This window comes from Perca fluviatilis, chromosome 16 (assembly GCF_010015445.1).
Source record: "Perca fluviatilis chromosome 16, GENO_Pfluv_1.0, whole genome shotgun sequence".
Classification (NCBI taxonomy): domain Eukaryota; kingdom Metazoa; phylum Chordata; class Actinopteri; order Perciformes; family Percidae; genus Perca; species Perca fluviatilis.
In genome coordinates, this window is record NC_053127.1 from 34,332,243 (window position 1) to 34,356,707 (window position 24,465).

Consider the following 24,465-nt stretch of genomic DNA (forward strand, 5'->3'; position numbering starts at 1 on the left):
GCCCTCAGGGCTGTTTGGTTCAAAGCACCAACTCCAAAGTAAGATCAACTAATCACGTCAATACATTAAAAAAAATGACATTAAAATTAAAAACAAAAAAGATTTTTTATTAATAGTTTAGAAACACATCATGATTTGCATCTCCAATTCTGGCCTTTCGTTTTCTTCAGTTCCCCCCTTCAAATAATCCACAGTGATGCAAACACAGAATAATACAGCTGATCTAAGCCCCCCAACCCCCCACCGGTTCTAATGAGAAGAAAAAAAAAAACTGAGCAGGAATCTGCAGCACAGGGCATGTCGAGGTAAAGAACAGTGAATACACCACCTCTTCTACAACGTTTAGCAGCTTATGAGACTTTGAAAACATGGAGTTTGACCACTGCCACTGAACCGCATTCAAGCTCCTCTCAAAGGTTGTAATGGCATCAGTAGAAAAACTAATTCATCATTTTTAGTTTATCCAGCTGTAAAAATGACGGGATGAAAAATGATGGGACGCAACTATGTAGAGACACCGTTTAAATGTTAAATCATCCCCATTAGGGAAAGTTTTAAAACTAGTTGAGTGTGCACATACAGGAGCACCTGAGTGGCCAATCAGCAACACCACTTACTACATGGTGGACGGCTGTCAGGAGAGTGTATGATTCTATTCAGCCAATAAAAACCCTCTAAAAGGGGAACAATTTCTTTTTTTTAGGAGTTTGTTTGGAGAGTTTTTCTTAATCTTAAGCGAGGGTTGAAGAGGACAGATGGGGAATTTGTAGTTTGTGATATTAGGCTATATACTAAAAAAAAAAAAAAAAAAAAAAAAACTTAACTACTAATGTTGGGATGTTCACCAGTAAGAAAAAAAAAACTTCCCTTAGCATTTCTGGTCAAGTTTAATATCAGCTATCATGCTCTACAGTTGACACGTTAGTAGAATTGAGTCTTTCTGATTGGACAGCCACTTAAAGCCCAGTCAGTAATTATAGTGCGACCTCCTATACTGTATAGCATAAAGAGTGATCAGATATATCGTTAATGTTATAATTCACCAGATTGAAGAGGCTTTCCATTCAAATTAACTGACTGTACTTCCAATATTGTATATAAACATGTGAATGAAGTGCTTCAATTTTGTGTCCTGGTTTAAAAAAAAAAAAATAATAATTCTATTGAGAATTCTCCAAAAAGAATGTAAAGCAGCCCTTCCACCCTCTGCTGAGATCACCATTATACTTAACACCATTAAGTAGTGCACTTCCAGAGCGGCCGTGGAGTCCGTAAAGGTCCAGGTTTTAGGACAAATACTATCCTCACAACGCAGCACGGTTGGAGTTACAAGGCAGCGGATAAAGCAGGACGTTAAACGTTCTGACAAACCAGAGTATAAGAGCACTCAGCCTTGTCAAATGTCCATATAGTTAGAAAAAAGGCCAAGCACTGCTTCCATCTCCCCCTTTATTAGCATGGATGTGGTCATTGGGTGGACGTGAGAAGGGATTTTGTCTGGACCTGCATCTATAACGTACAGATGCTGTCTTGGCCTTTATTTTTGTTGAACTGCTTCTTCATGGAGTTTAAGTGCCAGTTGCTTACATAATCCATGAAAGACAAGAGAGATGAACAGCACAGAAGAGGAGGGGAGAGTGGGAGGGGGGGACAAGATGAGTGGTCTCCAATCAGCTTCCAGCAGCTCAATAAACAAGGACATAACGAAATTGAAGAAAAACCCTCAACAGAAAAAACAGAGAGTGAGAAGGAACTTGAACATTTATACACTGTCAATAAATAGTGAAATTTTTTTTTCCCCGGTTCCAGCTGTTATAACTCATCCTGTATGTGGTTTTCAGTTTGGGCCGTCTCCGTTGGTCCTGGAAATGAGGACAGAGAAGGGAAAAATGAATAGTGTGAGTGTGTGTGTGTGTGTGTGTGCACATCAATTCAGTTCATTAGAGCAGAAAAGCATGAGCTCTGTAGGGAATAGGTTACCTCTCCAGTCCACGCTACAAGAGTAACTCAAGCCCATGTTTAGGGATTTATTAAGGCACACACAAAAGCTGTTGCTATGGTGAAGCCTGATAGAGGAGACTGAATGGATGAAACGTTTCAGGCCTTGGTTGGAAGTAGATGGAAACATGCAGCCCTGGCTTGTCATCTTACCAGCTTCGCTGAAGTTAAAATACTCGCATCTGATTAGGACTAGGATGCATTAGAAATCATTATTGAAATGTAACATTTGTATTCTATTGCAACGCCTGAGCAATTCCTGATCTTCAAATGTCAGTGAGAGAAGAATGAGCTTTAGCTTTGTGTACATGAGCAGAGTGCTGGGACAGAATTTACCCAGTGAAACCAAATGATGGGAGAACTCTTCTAAATGTAACACAAATGCTCCTATGGATGAGACGAGAATGTAATGAAACCCTTTAATTTACTAACTTACATCACATTATGTAAGAGTTAAGACTTCTCAACAGCTGTAAGAAAAGAAACAGCCCTTCATTCCAATTTCATGACATTTTGGTTTGTGTTATTCCAGTTCATTGTCCAGACGTGAGCTCATTTTATCTTCTACTAAAAGTATTACAATTATGTATTCCTTGTTTTCCTAAATGAATCATCTTTTTTCATGTGAAAATGACCACAGTTGCTGTACAGTTAAACCTATTTACAAATAAAATGAATGAATGAAAAGCACACTGTGCCTTCCTCAGGTTGACTCAGGACATGATAAGTAAGAGGTGTAAAGCTTTGAGAGCTGAACTAGCCCCCTGGAGCAGAAGGAGCTTTTAGCTGTTCACATACCTCCCCACATAGACTACGTTTACATGCACATAATATTCTGTTTTTTGCCCTTATTCCGAAAAAGACGACATTCCGACTAAGCTGTTTCCATGGCTAATGAAAGTGAATATTCCATAATATTCCCATTTACATGCAGCCGTGCAAAATGGCGGACTTGTTGGAGCGAGTGAACACAGCGTCCCTCTTTCATTCCTTCAACCAGCTTCTTCAAAAGGTTGGCTCGTATCCAGAAACCTGTTGCTATCCAAGTCTTTGATCATGTTTAAAAGTTGCTGGGTTTCTCCTTCTTACCAGGTCTGCAGCCTTGCAAACTGTTGGCTGGTTGGTCTGTGTGCAGTAACCATAGCAACGCACAGAGCCGACCATAAGCCTGCAGTAAAAACCCCCGATTGAGACGCATATTCTGAATGCTTTGTATAAATGTCAAAAGAATGCCTCTAAAACCAATTACTACCAAAATATCCCATGTCTTAATGAAAAAAAAAAAATGCTATATTCAGAAAAAAGGCCTTATTCGGAATATCCAACCGGAATATGCCGTTTACATGAGCTGTATCAAATTCAGAATATTGTCATATTCAGAATAATAGTGGAATATTGGTGTGCATGTAAACATAGTCACTGTTACTGGATAAAGTAACAGAATGATTAAAAAGTATAATAAAAATATAATGTTCAGTGTGTGTTGAGACTGTGTCAGCCAGGAGTTTGTTCAGTTCATTGGAGATTTCTGTAGTGTAGTTTAAGGTTGTATTGGACCGCAGTGAATGTGTTCCAATTATTTTGTCCACCCCCTAAAGTTCTCCGGCATCATCAGCAACAGGTTTGGCAGACCGACCTGTATTTGTTTCTTCTGTGGGCTGTGATTGGCTGTCTGAGTCTGTGTGTACAGCGCTCTCTTCAGTGGGCGGGGCTTCGCCCGGCTGCACCGCCTCTGGGATTTCTGTATTCAAATAAAAAACATCAAGTTATTTAAAGCCTTATTACAATTCCAGTTCTTTTTCATATTCACAAGGGAGCACCAATAGCCAGCGTTGCTGTTGGACCCACCAGTCTTTGTGTCCGTGCTCTCCTCTGTGGGAGGGATCACCTTCTCCTCGGCCGTGTTGTTGGCCTTGCTGCTTTTATCAGAGCTGGTGCTGTTCTTGGCTTTGGCTTTAGCTTTCGGCTTGGCAAACTTGGCCTTGTTGAGCAAGTAGTTGACCTCTCGCTCCAGCAGAGCCAGCTTGGACTCAATGTCTTTGGACAACAGGACGGGCCGCTCCGTTGGAGAGCGTTTCTCCTGCTCAGCTTCCGTCTGGTTCTTCCAGGTCTGGAGCGGACAGAGACAAGGTCACACCTGATACGAGGAGAACTACTCAGCCTGTGGAAACAGTTAGAATGTGTACAGTGGCCCTGGAAGGACCTATCTTAAGTCTGAGAAGATAACCCTGATGATGTCATCGTGATGTAGTCAGGGTCATCTCAGCTTGAGCTTGAAGACAAGAAAGCTATAAAAAAGCACCGCCTGCATTATGGTCTGGGGACATAGAGTTTGAGAGATGTCGGCATTTACCAGGCAAGGAGCATCTAAAAACAGTCCCTATTGAGATGCATTATGGGAAATGGAGCTTTTGACCCATACTAGAAACTAAAAAGGTCAGGATTTCAAAGCCTCTGCTGCTTTCATTTCTTTGCAAGTCCCCTCAACTTTATTGACGAGCGACACTAAAATTGGTACCCTTTTAAGAAAATTGGTTATCCAGAGTAGTGTGTCGGCAGTGTGTTGATGGCAAGCCAATATGAATACATTCACCACCTACCATTGTCTCGTTGATCACTTTTTCTAACATATTCAGCTCAACTTCAGTGAAGATTTGGTCATCCTCTGGGATCAGTTTGGCACTCCTTTGAAAGAAAAGCAAAAATATTTGTCAATACAAAAACTACTGACCCACCACAGAATCCTCACATCTCCACCTTCCTTTCAACACTCGCCTCAGGTAGAAGCTGGAGGTGTTGAGCATGGCGTCCAGGGCGGCCAGGCGCTCGGGCCACTTGCGTCGCTCCTCCACCCTGAAGAACATGTCCTTGCACAGGCTCCTCAGCTGGGACAGCTTCTCTCTCAGCTGCTTGGTGGTGGCGCCGTAGCCGTGCTCGTCCATCCACTCCGACGCCTCGCTCAGCTTGGCCGACATCTGCTCCTTCTCGCCCTCGGACACCACCAGCTGGTAGTCCTCCTGGTACAGCTTGTCCTGGAGAGAGAACGCAGGTCGGGTGTTTTTGCGAGGTGATGTGGTTCTATATGAAGGTTCTATTACATCCTACTTTCTCTCTTGCAGCTGACTCTTTCCTTCAATCATTTTATTTCATATTTCAATTTTACACAGGTTACACTGCCGGTAGTCTACGTTCCACCTCCGGGATTGCCAAAATAAAAAAGGTACGTGACATAGAAACTTAACTTAGACAATGGCTAACCATACAAACAATCAGACTAACAGACAAATAAAATCAAAAAGGAGGGACAACAACCCAAACATAAAGCAGCCTACTTTTTGATTACACAGGTTGTATCTTTACATGAAAGGATTCAACATCTGGGATTATGTTGGCTTGTAGTCCCTTTAACAGATAAAGCGCAAAAGCTGAAATTTAAAAAAAGCTATTGTTGCTTACCTGCGTCTCAAAGATAAAAGCTTCCAGGCTGTTCAGTGACTTTTCCCTTTCCTGTTTGGCCAGGTCTCTGTCGGTCAAATCCTGCAACCTGAGGAGATATAAAGACTTGTTTTAGCCAATTAAACTGAGAAGCAAAAAACACAAGAGCTGAAAAGAAAGAAAAGAAATTGCAGCTTTACTTCTTCTTAGAAGCAGTGACATCATCGGCAGTGGGGTCGAGGATGTCGTTGAGGACGAGTTCCACCGTGATCTCTTCAGCGATCTTGCTCTTTTTCAGAGGTTTTGCCTTCTTCTCCTCATCTTTTTCTGCCTCAACGTTTCCAGATTTCTCTCCATCATTTTCCTCCTTTACCAGCAGAAATAAGGTTACTTTCAATACCAAGTCTGTACAGGCTAGTCTGTTTGGAATATAGATTTACACCAAATTTAGAAGCGCTCCACAGATTTGACATCAAAGTGTTTCGAGGAGAGACTACGAGCGACTGGTCTTACCTTGGCCTCAGTCTTGCTGCCTGCCTCCTCTGTGCCCTCCTCACTTTTTCCTTCGCCTGCACTCTCCTCGGCATCGTCCTGCTTCTCCTCGTCCTTCTGGGCCTCGTCCTTAACGCCCTCGTCCTTCTGGGCCGTGTCCTTTACGTCCTCGTCCTTGCCATTCTTTTCAGACTCTGGAGGCACTTCTTCCTCATCCTGCACGCCCCAAAATCAGGAAACCATGTTAACTGCGAGCTCAGGCCAGACATGCCAGAGCATCATCGATGAATTGTGTTAACTGTTAGAGAACAGCTTGGGCATGGAGGTACAGCAGTTTATCAATTTAAGTGTGAAATCTAGTTCATACAAGCCTAACTGTACTTTCTTTATAAAACACATCCCTGAGCCCGATTAACTGATTGGGACACAATTACCTGGACCGGTTCAGTTACATTCGGAGCGGGTTCCGACGATCCTCCTCCAAACAAGGTGGAAATTGTGTTACCCAGTTCTGAAAGAGAGCAAATTGTTGGCTCAGTTAGTCAGTATTAATGAGTCCTCTACAACCTAAAACTGCTTGTAGAACTGCAGCACGGTGGCCTCACAGCAAGAAGGTACAGGGTTCAAACCCAGGTCGTCCCGGGCCTGTCTGTGTGGAGTTTGCATGTTCTGCATGGGGTTTTCTCCGGGTGCTCCGGTTTCCCCCGCCACCAAAAACATGTTCCCCTCCCTCTCACTTAATTGGAAGTCGCTTTGGATAAAATGACATGTAATGTAATGTAATGTAATGCATGAATCAGTAAAAAGGCATGTTCCACATGCAGTACTCCCCTGATTATTGTTCTAAAAGCTGCTACAAAGCAGCAATCAATCATCTTAAAGAACTGCTGCTGAACCGTGAATAATAGGAGTAAAAGAAGAATGTGGATCAAAGTGGATCAGAGCATATTTTTTTTTTAAACTTGGTAAGGAGTTCTACCCGACCTGTCTGATGTGTGTAGAGGTGTATGTGGTTGTTTTGTAGCAGCCTTGTACTCAGACATCACTTTAAGGCTAAATTAAACACATCTACTGGCTGATTTACAGTTCAAGTATATTGCGAGGACATGCTCCTTGCGTTGAGAATAGATTCCTCAGAACCACGTCTAACCCCGAGGTCTAGACCGCAAACGTCATGTTAGCATCCATGTGGCATTGAATCAGCGGCCTATACTGGCGCCGTCTCGTCCACCAATTTCAAAGCGTGGAGCTGTAGGGCAGGGAGGTGTTGGCGGGCGGGGCACAGTTGTCCAGTGGCAGTAAATGTACAGCGAAGGTTAAAGTTCAATAAACATTGCAGCTCCTGCAAACAAGAGCTTCCTGTGTCTTGTGAAGTCTGGGGGTGGGGGGGGTTACAAACCTCTCTGGCTCTGTGCAGAGACACAGCACCCCCGCTCCGCCTTTTTATTAGGCATCACACACACACACACACACACACACACACACACACACACACACACACACACACACACACACACACACACACACACACACACACACACACACACACACACACACACACACACACACACACACACACACACACACACACACACACACACACACACACACACACACACACACACACACACACAAAAACAACACACAAAAAAAACACAACAACACACACACGAATAGACTTGAAGCATAAATAAACGCATGCTTGCACGGAGCCGTCGCAGACAGCTGCATAGATTAAAATGAGAGCGCATTTGACGCAGGACCTGATTTCCACTGGAAATATCAACAACATGCTTTGTGCTGCCTGATCTGAATGAATCTTCCACCCGTTTGTTCCTCTCCACCCACCTGTGCACTGCACAGCAAAATACCACGCAGACGGGCAAAGAGAATTTCAGAAAAATACAGGTAATAGTGGTCCACGAAAATGGGCCCAAAGTGCCACTCCTCTAAGACTGATCAGAGATTTTGAACGGCTGAGGTTACAGATATTTTTGCAAAACCTACTCGTTAATGTTGATTCCTCTTCTTTCTCCTCCACAATGGTTTCAAACACAGACTCCACCTGTGGATGACAACAATTCAATATTAACTTGATTTATACAACATAAAAACTTTTTAATTCTGCGATTGTTCAAATAAGTCCCAATAAAACTAGAAAAGTACACTCAGGGAGCGAGTATAGCCTCAGTTGTCTTGTATTGGTTAACTGTATAAACAAATGAAGACAACAATACAGTAAACGGGATGATAAGTCCAAACTTCACATTCTGTTGTAACACACCACACAAAATAAGTAGAAGGTAAAAACACTCAAATACTGCATCCTAAAAACAAACAGGAGCTGGTGGTTCCAGGTTTGACTGTGTGAATGTTCAATAACAAAGTGGAACTGACCCGATCCAGCAGGAGCACCCCACTCTCATCCATGTTGAAATGGGCTTTGATGCCTTTGGACTCTGCGTCTGTGTGCTTCTGGAAGCTGCTGCCTATTCCAGACAGTTTGACTGTGGTCAGGTTCAGGGAGCCAAACACACTGCAAAACACCACCAACAGGGAGAGAGGAGAACAGGGTTACAATCAAATTAGGGCTGCACAATATATATTGATTTTTTATCGTTAAACGTGATATTAAAGATGCAGTAGGTAAGTCACATTTGATGAAACTGACCCTATGTTCCAGTAGAACTACATGAATTATGTAATACAAAAAAAAAAATCCAGCTCCTCTGGCACCACCTACAGCCTGTACTGCGATTGGCAAAATCTATCTGCCTGTCAATCACTGCTCAGGCACGTACACGCATATATAGCATTCTCCCCTCCCCCCTCCCCGCGCACGAGCTGCAGAAAGGTTTCCCAAAACTCCGGTGAATATTGGAGAGGCTTTTCAGAGGTGGCGTGAGCTCCGGGATTTTAAAGATCTGAAGAACGATGCAGAAGTAGCCACATTTCCTCTCAACAGGTAACATAATTACGATGAATGATTTATCTTTCACTTGGTTATTAGTAGTCAAAAGTCCACAAAGCTACGTTGGTGAGGAGAATATATATAACGTTTGCAGTGGTCAGTCAGATATGATGCTGAAATGGCTAACGGTAGCCTGCTAGTTAGCATCGTTTTACTGTTGGTGAGTAAAGTTAACGTTGTGTTAGTGTTTAGATATTGAAAATGTTGTCTGTCTGACATGCCGTTAGTTCTGTCAAACTCCGTTGTGTGGGAGGGGCTTAGGAGACGGTTTGGGCTGCAGCAGAAAGGGGGGAGGGACTGAGAAGTTGTCGATGTTCAAATTTGTTGGCAAAGTCCTGGATCTTCACAATCTTACCTACAGCAGCTTTAACTTGCGCAATAAACACATCACCATTTTTTTGTGGTACATTTTATGTTCAATTCAATTTGTTGAAATGAAAATGATTTTCTTTGTTGTTGTTGTTTTAATTCAACAAGCAGTTTGTTGTAATTTAGCAGAATACTGAAAGCAGCAGAAAGGCAGAGCCGAGTACACTTTAATATCTGATATTATCGGATAAAGTGATGGTATGGAATCATACAGCTAAACCTCTTTGAAAGCTGTCAAAGTCAAGTCAAGTGCCAGAATACATCATCAAAACTTTTCTGTAAACTTTGGTTCCTCCTAGTAGGTCCTTAATTTTTATTACCAGTTGTCCAGGAATGATATTTAGTCACACTGCTTGAGTGATCCAATTTGTGTGCAGAAAAAAACTTTTCCACGAGCTCCAGGAAGCAAGCAGCTAACCAACCTGAGGTCCTCCTGGCTGAGGAAGCTCAGGTCTCCGTAGTTGATGTAGAACTCAAAGTCATCATTGTAGCGGTTGAATGTTATGACCTTGCGCTGGGGGTAGGGCGCCATCCTCTGGAAGAGGATACGTTTGTTGCGTTTCAGCGTTTTGATCCCCTCTTCCTCCGTCTCACGGGTGAACTCCACCTGATGGAATCAGATGAAATGTGGTCGGGGTTAACTGTTGTATCATCATTGTAATCAGGATTTATTCTTACATCTAATTTTGCAACTGTGAACAAGGCATGGCATCCAATTTGGATTCAAGTCCTGCTCCAAAACACTCTGAACAGTGTACTGCATATCCATTTTGAACACACATCATTTCCATAGCTGAATGTAAGGTAATATTTTTTTTCTTCAACCTGGACCCTATTTTTCCATGCATTTGTGTCTAAGTGACTAATGCGAACTAAATATTTTAAAACTGGTCCAGTATTGAGCGAGAACGCTGTAACCGGCAGCCGCAAATCGGGCTGCGACCCTACAGGACAAATGTTAGTGTCCACTAAAAGTTCTGTTGTTGCTGCTGACAGACTCAAATTATTATTTTAAGTGTCTGACAACATTATGGAAAGGATCCCTACAGAAATGGAGCTTTTAGTTAAAGAGTAAGATCCTTTTAGTTTAACATGAAACAGCCCCGAAATCACCATCACCAAACTCCACCAGACTCCATGTAAATAATCAGGACTTTTAGCGTGTATAGAGCCAGCATATCTCCACCAGACTCCATGTAAATAATCAGGACTTTTAGTGTGTATAGAGCCAGCATATCTCCACCAGACTCCATGTAAATAATCAGGACTTTTAGCGTGTATAGAGCCAGCATATCTCCACCAGACTCCATGTAAATAATCAGGACTTTTAGCGTGTATAGAGCCAGCATATCTCCACCAGACTCCATGTAAATGATCAGGACTTTTAGCGTGTATAGAGCCAGCATATTTCCACATGTAAATGGGTGAATTGAGAGTTTCTAGTTTGTTTTTTTGAGTGGCGATTGTTGGAACAGTGGAGAGATGAACAAAGACTGCTTTTAATGGTTTTATTTAGTTTCGGTCGACTTTGAATGAAGTGTGTTTTTACGAGGTTTATTTAAATGAGGTTTGGTGAGTTTGGTGATAGCAATCTTTCACAGCTTCATGTTAAACAAAAATGATCTCACACTGTAGGGATCCTTTCCATATTGTTGTCAGACACACTCCTAATCGGAGCCTGACAGTGGCAAAAACGGCACAAAAATTGAATGTGCACACTTGCCCAATAACGTTCCATTGCAGCTTGTTTCACCGCTGCCGACTGCAGCAATCTTGCTTAATACTGGACCAGTTTCAAAGATTGTTGTTTCCATCAGTCACTTAGACACAAAATCATAGGAAAATATGGTCCAGGTTGAAAAAAAACAACAAAGTTACCCTTTAACGTACAGCTTCCCAACCAAGGTTTAATATTCATTTATCAGCAAAGCCATTCAAAAATTCCATCTATAACTTTGAAATATTTAAATGAGTCTCCAGCAGCATGAGGCGTTTAATGACCTGCACTGACCTGAATGGGGAAGACAGCTGCGTCCCGGACCAGGAACGGTTTCACCTTGAAGGCCTTGCTGAGGGCAGCAGCCTGGTACACGGCGCCCATGGCGGCCGCCTCGTCTGCGTTGATGTTCTTGCCCAGCTCCTCTCTGCATGCAAACACACACGGTTACAACCAACCAAACCTGCTCAACTAAAACTCTACTTTCTCTCATTAATCTGAATCAGGTTTGTTGCTCGGTAGGTTTTCACATATGGGGAATTTGCCTTGGTGTTTTGGTGCATAACAATAAACAAGAGAAAATAAAAATAAAAGGCAAGTACTGCAAAAGTCAGAAACTTACAATAAGAATATGAAAAAATACGTACAATATATCAGTTTTAAAGCTATAGTGCGTAGTTTCTGTCTCCACCATGTCAGTGACAAAGCAAGGTGGAATCAAAGTTAAAGTTGTGGAAGAATGTACTTCTTTGTTCCATTTTTGTGAGGAGTGAAAGTTATTCATATCTCAGTGGTTGACACGTACTTCCCCACAGCTTTGAGCAGCACTTCCTGAACCTTGGGGACACGAGTGGAGCCACCGACTAAAATCACCTGCTCAATTTCATCCTGTTGGCACAAACAGAAGAACTCTGATTATCAGCAGTAATACAAACATCCATTCACTTACACTCACTGCTCATTATTTCAAAAAAATATTACAATAACATTTCATCAGTCCACACCTTAAGAATGGCAAATGACCTAGACATGTTTTGCCAAAATGAGTTTTGCTTTTGTGCCCCTTATCACTTTGTCTTTCAATCAGAAATGTAGACCGAAGGACAAGTAGGAGAAACATCTATCCCCTACCCAAACTTGTGCAGAACGACGTATGTGCAGAGTTTCACACTGGAAGACTTTTTCTCTTCTTTTTTCCCCCCCTTTACATTCATCTGCTGGAGGGGGAAAGGTTCTCCGAGCTCACCTTAAATATCAGTTTAACAGATGTACGCACCAGCCGGTCTCCTGACATCACAACTAGTTTGGAAGCCAATCGTGGTCCAGTATGTAACTAACACATAGGGTACCAATTCAAGACTTTTTAGCCATCGACCGAATTGACTTAAGTATCGAAAAATACCTTGTCATTCAATACCCAATTTCAATACCTAAGCAGTAAATCTCAGAGTCAGTGAGCCAATAAGCATGCAGCATGCTTCTATACCAAGACCTATAATGTCTGGGATTGGCTGTCTAACGTTACACGTCGTAGAGACACGCAGGAAAAACTCTACGTTACACAGAGATGGGCTCACCTAGTAGGAGCTGAAACATAAATAAAAAAGATTTGTGGTGTAATGTTGTAATTTCTTTTTGTTTAATAAAATTAGTATCGAAAAAAGTATTGTTTAGGAACGGGTATTATTGGTATGGGTACCGACATTTTTTTAACGATACCCAGCCCTACTAACACAAGTGTGATGTAGAGGTGGGCCGATTTTAGGGCTGTGCAATTAATCGAAATTTAATCGTGATTATGAGTTTGGCTCCCAATGATCATAAAAACATAATAATCGAGAAAAACTATTATTTAGCTCATTACGTTTTGCAAGTAAACTCTTATTTTCTCTTGTGTTCCAAATGAAAAAAAAATTAAGTTTAAATAAAAAGTATTAAGGCACATTTCACAGTTGTACGTGTTTTTTTTGTTTTTGTTTTTTTACTGTTGATTTATTTAACTTTTCCCACAGTTTAAGTTTAATAATTGCAACATCTTTCCAGAAGTCAACGAATAAGCATGTTAAATTATCGTGATTTCAATATTGACCGAAATAATCGTGATTATATTTTTTTCCATAATCGAGCAGCCCTAGCCGATTTACGGTTTTGCCGGTCCGGGCCCGTGTACGAATTGGTTTGATTTTATGCAAACTGGTCGAACTGGCATTTGTCATGACAGGTTCCGTCAAATTTAAAAGTCGACAGCTTACAGCTCTAAATCCAATTTAGCCTACTGCATTAGAACTAAGCAGGGTTGGGCAGTAAGGCGCTGCAGCAAGGCGCTGCAGCAAGGCGCTGCAGTAAGGCGCTCTACGGTAAAGGCGCTGCGGTAAGGCGCTGCGGTAAGGCGTGCAATGAAGCTGCAGCAAGGCGCTACCAGTAAAGCGCGCTGCAGCAAGGCGCTGCAGTAAGGCGCTGCAGCGGCGTTGGAACGACATTTCTCTGTAGCGTCGCCGTTGTCTGAATCAAACAGCTTTTCAGTAGCTACGCTCTCTTATTGATCAAGTAGTGCGTTAGCTCCACACAAGCTACATTTCCTCAAGCATTTGCATTCTGCTACGGTCTGAAATCGAACGCCACCGCCAAACAGACGTGTAGCTCATGAACAAAAATAAATAAATCTCTGATGTAGTAAACTACTGTTGCCACGTTACTGTAGCTTAGCTCGCTAGAATTATTTGGGGGCTAACGTTAGCTTCAGTGTCGTAAAGCGTCATTTAATGTAGCGGAAATGGTTGATTAGCTCACTAAAAAGAGTGTAGAGGAAAAAGTCATGGGGCTGAGGTGCATTACCACCACCATGTGGACTGGAGTCGCTCCACTCATCAGTCTCACTCTGGGACGGGTGAGACAAGTGCGACACCTAGTGTTATAGTCAGTATACCGGTCTGGTCTGGTACTTTGCTTTATATCAAACCGGTTTGAAAAAGTTTACACCGGCCACAGCCCTGGCTATCGTGATGTAAAATCATAAAACTTACAGTGCAGTTAGAACGCACTTTTCAAATGACGAAGAGATCTTGCACATTAACACTGTACATTTCATATTTTATATATTATTACTGTAGATTTGTTTTTATTATACATGTTAAAAGTCTTGATAATATATGTTGTTTTTATTTGTTGTTTGTATACCTGGAGTGGTAACAAAAATAATTTCCCACTGGGATTATTAAAGTATTTCTGATTCTGATCTTGTGTCTAGCAGTTCTAATAAAAGTCATGACTGCCTTAAAAAAAATGGTGGGCTGCAGGACAACGTATGTATATCATATTAATATAGGAGTCTATAGCCCATTGTTGATAGGAGTCTCTTTTCCTGGGCCTAGTCTTATCAAGCTTGTCTGTATCCTGAGTCTGCAGTGCCCTACAGCCAAATGTCATCATCAAAGTTTCATCTTATCCTGTCATGTGGGACACTTGATAGGACTTGTAGAGCCAGGTAATGAGAATACTGACCAGCTTCATTTCTGCAGTGGCGAGGGCATCCTGCACCGGGCCAGGGACTCTCTCAAAGAGATCCGCACACAGCTCTTCAAACTCAATCCTGGTCACCTTCGCTTTAAAGTCAATGTCATCCATCAAACCTTCCACCTGAAGAAAACACATTTTCTTTCACTGCATCTGTATAACTGATCCAAGATTCAAAAACAGCCTTATATTTTTGTATTTTAAGTAATTTGCAGATGGATTACAGCCATGGTTTTGGATGGACTGAGGGTGGCATGTTCAGGTCCCTGGACTCACCTGGGCCATGAAGTCGGCGTTGGCACTGAGCACGGTCTTGAGCCTCTGAGCCTCTTTGAGGAGCTTGGCCATGGCTCGATGGTTCTCCCTCACATCTTTCTTGCTCTTCTTCTGCTCATTGAATAGTTTGGCCAGGTGGTCCCGGAGTCGCAGGTCCATCTCAAAGCCCCCCAACCCACGGTCAAACCTGCAGCCAGAACAAGAGAAGCACACCTTAGTCTGAGGGCTGCAGTATGGGGATACATCACAGCATGCCGGTGAAATGCCGGCATGGGCGACTTAAGTCTTACTGTCCAAGAAAAACTTTACATTTCTTCTCAAAAAGTGTTTTGTGTCTAAGAGTAAGTAATGAAGTTAATTCTCTAAATGTGATTATTGTTAACTGTTTATAGTTGAATAAACACATTACTGTTATGTAAAGTATTAGCATAGTCCTTAAATTATTATTGACGTAAGAATTTAATTTGGATTAAGGATTTTAAATAATCATTTTAAGCATGGCTCAGCGTCACAATAATCCAGCCTGTAAGCTTTTTGCAAGCAATACAGTTACAGTTTGTGTATAAACATTTTGTTATAAGTGTGAACATTTTATTTAACCATAAAAATAAACTAATAAATAAACTATTCAATAGCAAAGTCTCTTCTATTCAACGGCTCCCTTTTAAAAGTCTGTGTCTCTGTGCGACAATACAATTATCTTTAATATTACAATCAAAATAATATCCATAGCGTTAACTACTCTTATGGAGCACAGAGCAAAGGTTTGGTGAGCAGGCATAAGGAGAATGGAGATGCGAGGTGTCAGATCCATGAAAAACTGGTTGGTGATTGGTTCTGATTAACGGGGCTCAGGGAGCAGACATGGCGCTCCACCAGGAACATCTCTAAATACACAGCAGGGAGCAGATTCTAGAGAGTTTCAGATCATCCAAGTTCTGATAGGGAGTTAGTTAAAATCGTAATATAAAAGTGTCGGAAAAAACAATCGGCGATCACCCCTGCAATTGACGATCTGTTCCCCAATCGGCACAAGTCCTTATTCTACAGGAACCTGACAGGGACAAAAGTGGTGAGTTTATCCTATAATGCCAAGAAATAAAAAAGGGTCTTTTATTTATTTATTTTTTACAAATCATGAGAATCTCTTTTCCTTAAAAGATGATTTTTTACGCAACAAGTTTCCACTGACTAAAACAGAGCTTCTAACACACCGAGATAGTCACACACACAGGCAAAATGGTGATTACAGCTGCACATGAGGGTTCTTTCATATTTCATTCCCGACAGAGTGTTTCTACTCTCTCATTCCATCACTGCAGTTCAGGATAACATAGGACAACTTTGGGAGTAGAACATATTTAGACTGAATGAGAGGATGATTGGAAATAAAATGTATACCCGTAATCATCTTTTACAGGGAAAAAAAGCCCACATACTGTTAATCATCTCAGTAAATGATATATGCACATTTCAAATCAGATAGACCTTATCAGTGGTTAACTTCTTTGAGCTTTTTCCCCCAGACTCTGGACTTTATCACTCTCCTTTGGCAAGAGAAAAAGCAAGACTTTGAACAGTCTAGGGGTTTCAGTCTAGTTGTGCTATTATATTGTATACATTTCAGTAGGGGTAAGGCCTCACGATACAAAGTCATCACAATACTTATGTCACGATATGGTATTATTGGGATTTTAAACATACTGCAATATTCTGCAATGTATTAGCCTACCTTTTTTTCCCCCTTTTCTTTTTTTCCAAACTTTAATTTTTTTCCCCAATTTCTAATTATGTCCCCAAAAGGAAACTTTGTCAACATCTATTTTATCTAAAAAGATACAGGTCTCCGTTTGTTCATCTCACTTCACTTGTATTGCTGCAAAATGGTCAAAATTGTCAAGCAGACAAACTGACCAACACATATATAATAATAGATGGATACTTGGCGTCTGTGTATCAATACAGTATTGCCACGGAAAACATTGCAATACTACGCTGTAACGATTTTTTTCCCTCCACCCTACATTTCACCTGACTGAATATCCCAGAGGTATCACGGTTTCATTTCATGGCATCATGACTTTGCATAAACATACACACCACTTTCCTAAAGCCAAATGGCGTGTTATATGTACACATTTTGAGGTATCCACGTGTACGTCTACGCTCTATACAGCTGATGTAAACATTATCGCGAGAATGTCACACGCGTGTTAAAAAAAAAAAAAAGAAAGAAAGGTTGGGTTTAGGAAAGAAACATTGGGGAAGGCTTTAAAAAAAGAAAAAAAGGTTGAAAATCGCCACACGCGGGACACGATCTCTGCTCTCCTGGATGAAAGTCCTGTGTTTTACCCATCCGCTGACTCACGTCCAGTCATACTACTCGCTACGGTGAAAATTCACACGTAATGTAGGTCAATGGCAGCCGACCAGCGTTGATAAACACGCTAAAAAGCGATTATGTGTCTTGATAACACGCCAAAATGGCATACGAATTGGCATGTCATACATATGCCACTTTATGACATCAGTCAGGCATATGAACTACTCCTCCCATGGCTATGATATGTGATTATAATTAACTAAAAACCTCTTACCCATCCATTAACATGCTCTGAGCTGCATATAAAAACAGAGTGCACAGATGTAGGTTATGATCACTGATACTAAGCTCAGTGTAACCTAAAGAGAGCCAGACTAAGTTAAACTTGTCATGGTACAGCCCTGTGGCTAACTGCAGTTTCATCAGCAAAACAAATTTGTCTTCCTTCCTCTAATTCGTGAAACCACGTTTAGGTCACTAATTTTGTTAACCACAAAAAAAAAAAAAGAGAAACTAGCACATTTATTTTTACATTTGCCTATCCACAAACCACGTTAACATCGGCTGTGTACAAAATAACTCAACTAAACGTGCACTAGCATAGCTGAATGAGACTGGTCCACAGTACACTGACTGGGATGAAGATGTGGATGCCAAAGTTCCACCTGGAAGGCAGCCTATCGGCTTCTTCGAATGTCAGCTACCCACACTGCAGCTGGAGATGGATATCTGGCCATGATGTGTGTGGTCTGTTCTCGGTCTGCGTCTTCCTGTTTACCGAGTTTCACACAGGATGAGGAGAGCCAAGACTGAAATAAGAAAAATCTACCCAAGTTTTGTGACATAGATTAGTCTTCAGAGATTAATATAATGTGTGTGTGGCTCAGACTAAAATCTTACTTGACTTAATTTAAGAATGACTGCATTCTCACTTAACTTAACCCTTGTGTTGTCCTCAGGTCAAATTTGACCCATTTCTATATCAGAATTATGAGTTTCTTTGAAGCAAATTGCCCCAAAATAACATGAATACGTAGACGTACATTGTATGGAAGCCATGTAACATTCTTGGCAGGTAAAATTAATGATTACTTCATTGAATTGTAGGTGTTTTTTTTATTTTTTCAATTTTATAGCATTTGAAATAAACGGTGATCCACTCAACATCCTCTGATCTTAACTATCAGCCAATCACATGGCCCTCCTACCTTAAAAGGTTATTACATGGCTTTATTGTGTATTAGTTTATGTATATTTTAAACTATTTGTATTTTATTTGTTTTAAGATTTTTCTGGGGCATTTAAGGGCTTTATTTCTATAGGACAGATGAAGACATGAAAGGAGAGAGAGGGGTGAATGACATGAACCTGCGGCCGCTGCACCGAGGAGTAAACCTCTATATATTGGCGCGCGCTCTACCAGGTGAGCTACCCAGGCGCCCATTGAAACTATTTATTGATTTTTTTATCGCAACATATCTTATTGAACATGTTGATTTAATTCTTTTTAATAGTTCATACCAACGGACAGACCTGAAACTGAAATATATCTGCATCACCATGTTGAGCCATGTCAGACTGGTGTGAGACAGGCCGGGCTCTCTGTACTATTAGACTAGGGCTGGGCAATATAACTATATTATATCAACATCAATAATTGTGGCTTGATATCGTCGTAAATTTTGGATACCCTAAAATGGTACAAGTGTTGTCTTTTCCTGGTTTTAAAGGCTGCGTTACACTGATGTCATTTTCTGAACTCACCAGACTGTTGTAGCTGTTCTGTTATTCACCTTTACCCACTTAGTCATTGTATCCACATTATTGATGATTATTTATCACAAATCTCATTGTGAAGATATTTTGTGAAAGCACCAACAGTCAACCCGACATGAAATGTATCGAGAGATTTGATGTTCTCCATATGGCCCGGCCCTACATTAGTCAGCACTGTGCTGGGAGGAGCGTTGTCAGTGGACTCACCCGACGCCTCGGATCTGTAGCTGGGGCTGGGTGCCAGACTCCTTGGTTTTGACGGTCTGATAGGTGACGATGGTGGCAGTTGTGCTGCCCGAGCCCATGTCATAAAACATCACGTTCTGAAAGGGAACAAAGATCGGACTTTCAGCAATCTGTAGTCTCTTATCAGGAGAGCTTATTAATCTACACAGTAACAGATGGTAGAATCTCTTTATGAGGAGCAAAACCAACAATGTGTTCTCTCTCTTCTGTCTCTCAATACGTTCAGACTTCCTTACTCTATCTCTGGCATTCAACTCCAAGTCCATTGGCTCCTACTGAAGATGTTTTTTTTAAAAAGCTCAGTCATTTCCTAAAACTGTCAAACAGGTGCTGTAGTGAGTATTGTATTTGTGGCAGCAGGACTGTGTGTGTGTGTTTTCATGGTAATTATGGAACATGTCAGCCAGTGCAACAGTGTGGCTCACTGATGTGTTTTAATAGTTTAGGACAACAATGGAGCTCTATGGCCCAGAAGAAGAAGAAGAAGAAGAAGAAGAAGAAGAAGAAGAAGAAGAAGAAGAAGAAGAAGAAGAAGAAGAAGAAGAGTCAGGCTTTGATAGACACGATACTGGTTAGTAGATATATTCACTGCTGGTTTGGTGTTTTCATGGGATTAGTTGACAATAAGAAAACTAAAGAATACCACCAGAGGGATTCTTGACGCGTGTTTGGGAGTAATGCTGAATGTGCACCTTGACTGTGTTGTCGATATCTTTCCTCCTGAAGACGCCATAGTTCAGGGCCACGGCGGTGTTGTCGTTGATGAGTTGAAGGACCTTTAGACCGGCCATCTGTGCAGCCTGCAGGACTGTCCTGCGCTCCGCCTGGTTGAAAAAGGCCGGGACGGTGATCACTGCATCTTTGATTGGTTGTTCTGGGAGAGAAGAACAAATATGCGATAAAGTTGTTGAATATTGCGATAACGATATTACCTGCAATAAATAAATTTCTGCTGCGGTCTGTATTCTGCTTTAATACAACAAACTGCTTGTTGAATTTAAATCTAATGAAAGGAAATCATTCTTTTCTTGAACAAATTGAACAATGAATTGAATATAAAAGGGAACCACTACAAAAGAAAAAAATGCAGTTTCCTGATATTTTCTTACAACTAACACAAAAAAACTAAGTGTCTTTCGCGATGTGTCGCAGCCTTTAGCGATGCGTTTATTGCACCAGTTGAAATCACTATGACGATAGATTAAAAATAAAAAAATAAAAATATCTTGTGCAGCCCTACTTCACATATTCCAACATGTCACAATGATGCATCTTCTTCCACGATCAAACTGACCTGCAAAGTCCTGAGCCAGCACACGAGAATAGTTGAGCACCATGCCGAGGAGCTCCTCCGGCGTGTACTGCATCTCTCTGGCACAAACGAAAAGCACAAATCCAGGTTAGACGCCCCGCTCTAAACCAGGGTTATGTCTCTTTTTTCTGCTTTTTTTCTTCATGTATTGAAAATGTTTTTGCAGGTGGTACTTTGGTATTGATGTTTCCATGACAACTGCTACAGTACCCCTAAGGCCTCCTGCACACTGGCTGCGTGAGCGTGGCGTTTTTGTTGCGTGGTGTTTTCTATGTCTTTACACACCAGAAACGTGTCTGACGCGGCTCTGCTGCTGCTAGCCTTACGGATCTGATTACAGCAAAGAAAACGTCGGCAGTATTGACGGCAAAATAGGTTACAGAATGTTTCTGTAGCCTATTTTGCCTAAACTAAGAGTTTAGTCTACCAGTTAGCTCCTCTGGTTGCTGAGCGTATGGGGCTCTGGATACGTCACCCCGTGTATTGTTGTGATTGGTCGTAGTGTTAGCCAGTTGCGTGCAGTGAGATTTTCAAATGCATGCTTGGTGCCGCCTCTTAAGTTGGGCCATTTTCATTACTCAATACCAGACCCTTAATCTTTGGATTTGGGTCTGGATTTCCAGGATAGTTGACGTCCATTACGTTTTAAAACCAGCCTCTGCAGACTTGAACAGCTGAAAGTCTAGATCCCAAATATAAGACGACCACACATTTTCCAGGAAAAAAAAAAAAAAAAGTCTTATATTCGGACCAATACGGTAATAGATGAATGAAGACTCACTCTGAGTTTTTAAAGTACACCGTGCCTCTCACTGGGTCCTCCAGCAGCTGGTGCTCAGGGAAACGTTTCTTGTAGAGCTCCACCTGGAGGTTATCATGCTTTTTGCCCAGGAGGCTTTGGAGGTGTCTATAAACAGTTTTGGGGTTCTTCACAGACTGAAATGTACACAATATGTGACCATTAATAGCACATAAGGAAAATATCAACATTATTTTCAGGTCATTTGAATTTGTGATTAATGCATTGACAGTGCAAACAATATTCACGACACTGGGCTGATATTCTATCAAACTCCATTAAGGACACTTGAGAAGTCATACCCATCCTAGTGCATTGTCTCCCAAAAGTCTTTCATTTTCCTTGAGACATACAGCCGTGGGTGTTTTCCTCCGCGACTCCCTGAAGAAAACAGAATAGTGAAATGTCATTTCATGCTGCATTCATTTCACTTGCTTTTGTACTTTGCTTGTGCGTTTATTTAGTGCACTCTTAAGGGAATAGAAAACTTGGCGTGGGCACGCCAGGTGTGTACACCCATTGTTCCACAATCGTGACAAAAAAAACTCACTTGTTGAGAACAATCTCCATCGGCACACCAGGTTTCACTATCGCCGTTTTCATCCACTCACTGCCCAGGTCAACGGACATGACCGCTACAGTCACTGCAAACACAGAGACAGGTGTTACATAGACAGGGTTTCTGCAGGTTGCACAAAGTCAAATTTAAGACTTTTTAAGACCTTTTTTAAGATCATAATGAATCAAATTTAAGACCTATATCACGACAACAAAAACAAAGTCATATGTCAGAGTCCAGAAACATTGTCTGAAACAATTCCCCGATTTCCTCATTGGCATTATAGGTCTGGTGTCTAGATCGGCTGCAATATAAATTGCACGTTGGTCTCATTTGTAGAATTATATATTTGGACTAGCAGCATTAAGAACTACAACACCACAGAATTTAAAAAAATGAACATTCTAAAGCGCTGCAGGAACATTTCAATGAGCATTGGAGGTAGCGTTGCATTGACGTAGGGAAAGTAAGCCCAGTTTAAAATTATTTAACACCTAGAACACAATACTTTCGCCAATTTGAGACTTTTGATTTTGAAATTTTAGACAGTTTTTTTAGACTTTTTAAGACCCCGCGGAAACGCCGATAAAGCCAGCAAGGCAGGCAGGCAGGTAACATCAAAGACCCCGAGGTACAGAGGAGTTGCATTATTGATCTAGCTTATCTATTTCCAAACACTGATGGATAATCTCTGTATATTCTCAGTGCTGTAAACCGGTTCAATCTCTTTTGGTTGACAGCACTGCTCAACACTATGACCAGGGCTTCATGTTAGAAAAATATATCTGTGTATGTGGATGGATCATATTACCTGTGTGAGAAGGCAACATTGCCAGAACAAGGCAGAAAAGAACAGCAAGCGCCAGCTTCCTCCCCCCCATTATGAGCTGTAAAGAGAAAACAAAAATAAAACAGTTATATAATTCAACTGGGAGGATGTGCACAGGTCCTTACCGGTCCTAACTTTGTCCATATTTTCCAAGTGTGGTAAAACCTCAGCTTTGAACCGTTAAGCTTTGAACCTCATCACACCCCATCAACACAGAACCCCTGGAGACATGCTTTTTGTCAGGTGTTGCTGCATGTCCTTTCCATTCTTTATGTGGGAGCAGCTGCAACACAATGAGGAACAAGAGGATTCCCACTTGAAAAGCCAAACCTGATCTTTTTCCCAACTTCACACGTCTTTTTCCTCATACTTTTGATAAATGTCCAATCACTGCTTATGTTTCCTCATGGCTCTTCAGTGCTTAATGTGGCTGTTTAACTTGGTGCACCACTGCCAGGTAGTGCCACATCCTTTGTCCAAGGATATGCAAAGCAGTTCATGCACCTGATCCCACACACACATATAGGTGTTGACCCTTCTAAACACGTGGCATTAAAATCATGGTCAAGCTTTCATGTTGGCTAAAGCTTTAATATCTACAAGAAACCACTCTGCACTCAGCAGGAAATATGGGTTTAATAGAAATATGGGAGCATATGGGTTTTTCAATGATGCAAATGCATACTGTAGGAAGAGCTCAACATTCAGATTGAGTAACGTTAACTTTAAATTGTGATTAATGAAGAGACAATCAGGCAATCTGCATAGAAACCCCTAACTGTTAGCCCCCGGTGAGGCAGTGACGCATGAATGCAAAATGGAGTACAACTCAAACCCACATTATTTGAAGAAAAAGAATAAATGAAAGTCTAGTCTTTTAGCTTTTGGAGATTAGCTAAGGTCACTTGTATGAACTGGCTAACGTTAGTTATAGTAGAAGTGGCTGATGTGTGCTAACGTTATACAGCCAAGTTGGATACAACAATTATTGTTTAGCGTTACATAATTAACAGTTAACCGTTCAATCAAACGCAACCGGACAACGTGGGCCATCTTTGGACCCTTCCAATTAAAAATTCATCACTATTGAGCAGGAAGAAACATAAGTTGACAGCTAACGTTACTGTTAGCTAGCTCCCTGTCTGACAAGCAGCAGTATGAAAGCATGATTGACACACTGTGCTGCTGTAGCATGGACTTACCTTTCCTCAGCCGGCACAAATGCAAGTGTTTGTTGGGCTTCTCCGGCCAGGTTCTGAGATTAGTTTTGCTACTCCTGTCTTGATTCAGAGCCTCTTTGTTGTCACGCTTGGTCGTTTTTAGTTCCCCTTATCACCGGCTCGCTCTCAGCAGTCGGGCCCGGAACGCGGCGTCACCTCATTGGATCCACTGAAGCCGCTGTTTGGAGAAAAACTGATGTCAAGCTAACAGCAACCAAACATACTGTTTCCGGTTGGCATTTAAGCGCAAAACACATCGTAGACTAACAGACAGGTAAAGCAACCGACTCTAATAGTTGTTTTTGATTGGGTAGCTGCTGCTCCCGCCAAACCCAGATGAGCGTTTAAGATGAGTGAGTGAGTGAGTGAGTTAAGTAACTATGTAATGCATTTAAAAATCATAAATTGCTGTTAATGTCATTCTCAATGTAAAGTTTTATTATAGCGGTCCAAAAGTTAGCTAGTCAAACAAACTCAGGGAAACGTGTCCAGTGCATTAACTGTCTGTTGCCTTGGAGGAAAACCTCGTGTAATCTCACAATTACAGAGAACCTGTGATTAAAGGGATAAGCTTGTGTTTCGCTAATGGGACTTTCAGACAATTCATGTGCTCTTGTTTTGAAAGGAAGA

General features: G+C 41.5%; 1 protein-coding gene across 1 annotated transcript; it reads right to left on the reverse strand.

Moving 5' to 3' along the window:
- Positions 1-647: 647 nt before the first annotated feature.
- On the reverse strand, positions 648-24,030 carry hyou1 (hypoxia up-regulated 1). Its single transcript, XM_039777605.1, has 24 exons — positions 23,818-24,030; positions 22,598-22,673; positions 21,778-21,871; positions 21,530-21,608; positions 21,210-21,364; positions 20,411-20,487; positions 19,809-19,990; positions 19,078-19,193; positions 14,772-14,958; positions 14,484-14,618; positions 11,788-11,870; positions 11,277-11,409; positions 9,688-9,872; positions 8,323-8,461; positions 7,933-7,990; positions 6,360-6,436; positions 5,947-6,141; positions 5,634-5,800; positions 5,455-5,542; positions 4,774-5,030; positions 4,599-4,683; positions 3,847-4,108; positions 3,635-3,739; positions 648-1,862 (listed from the first exon to the last, which is right to left on the reverse strand). The coding sequence occupies exons 2-24, from the start codon at positions 22,665-22,667 to the stop codon at positions 1,813-1,815; spliced, it is 2,979 nt and encodes a 992-aa protein (XP_039633539.1). The 5' UTR covers positions 22,668-22,673; positions 23,818-24,030; the 3' UTR covers positions 648-1,812.
- Between the last annotated feature and the right edge of the window lie 435 nt (positions 24,031-24,465).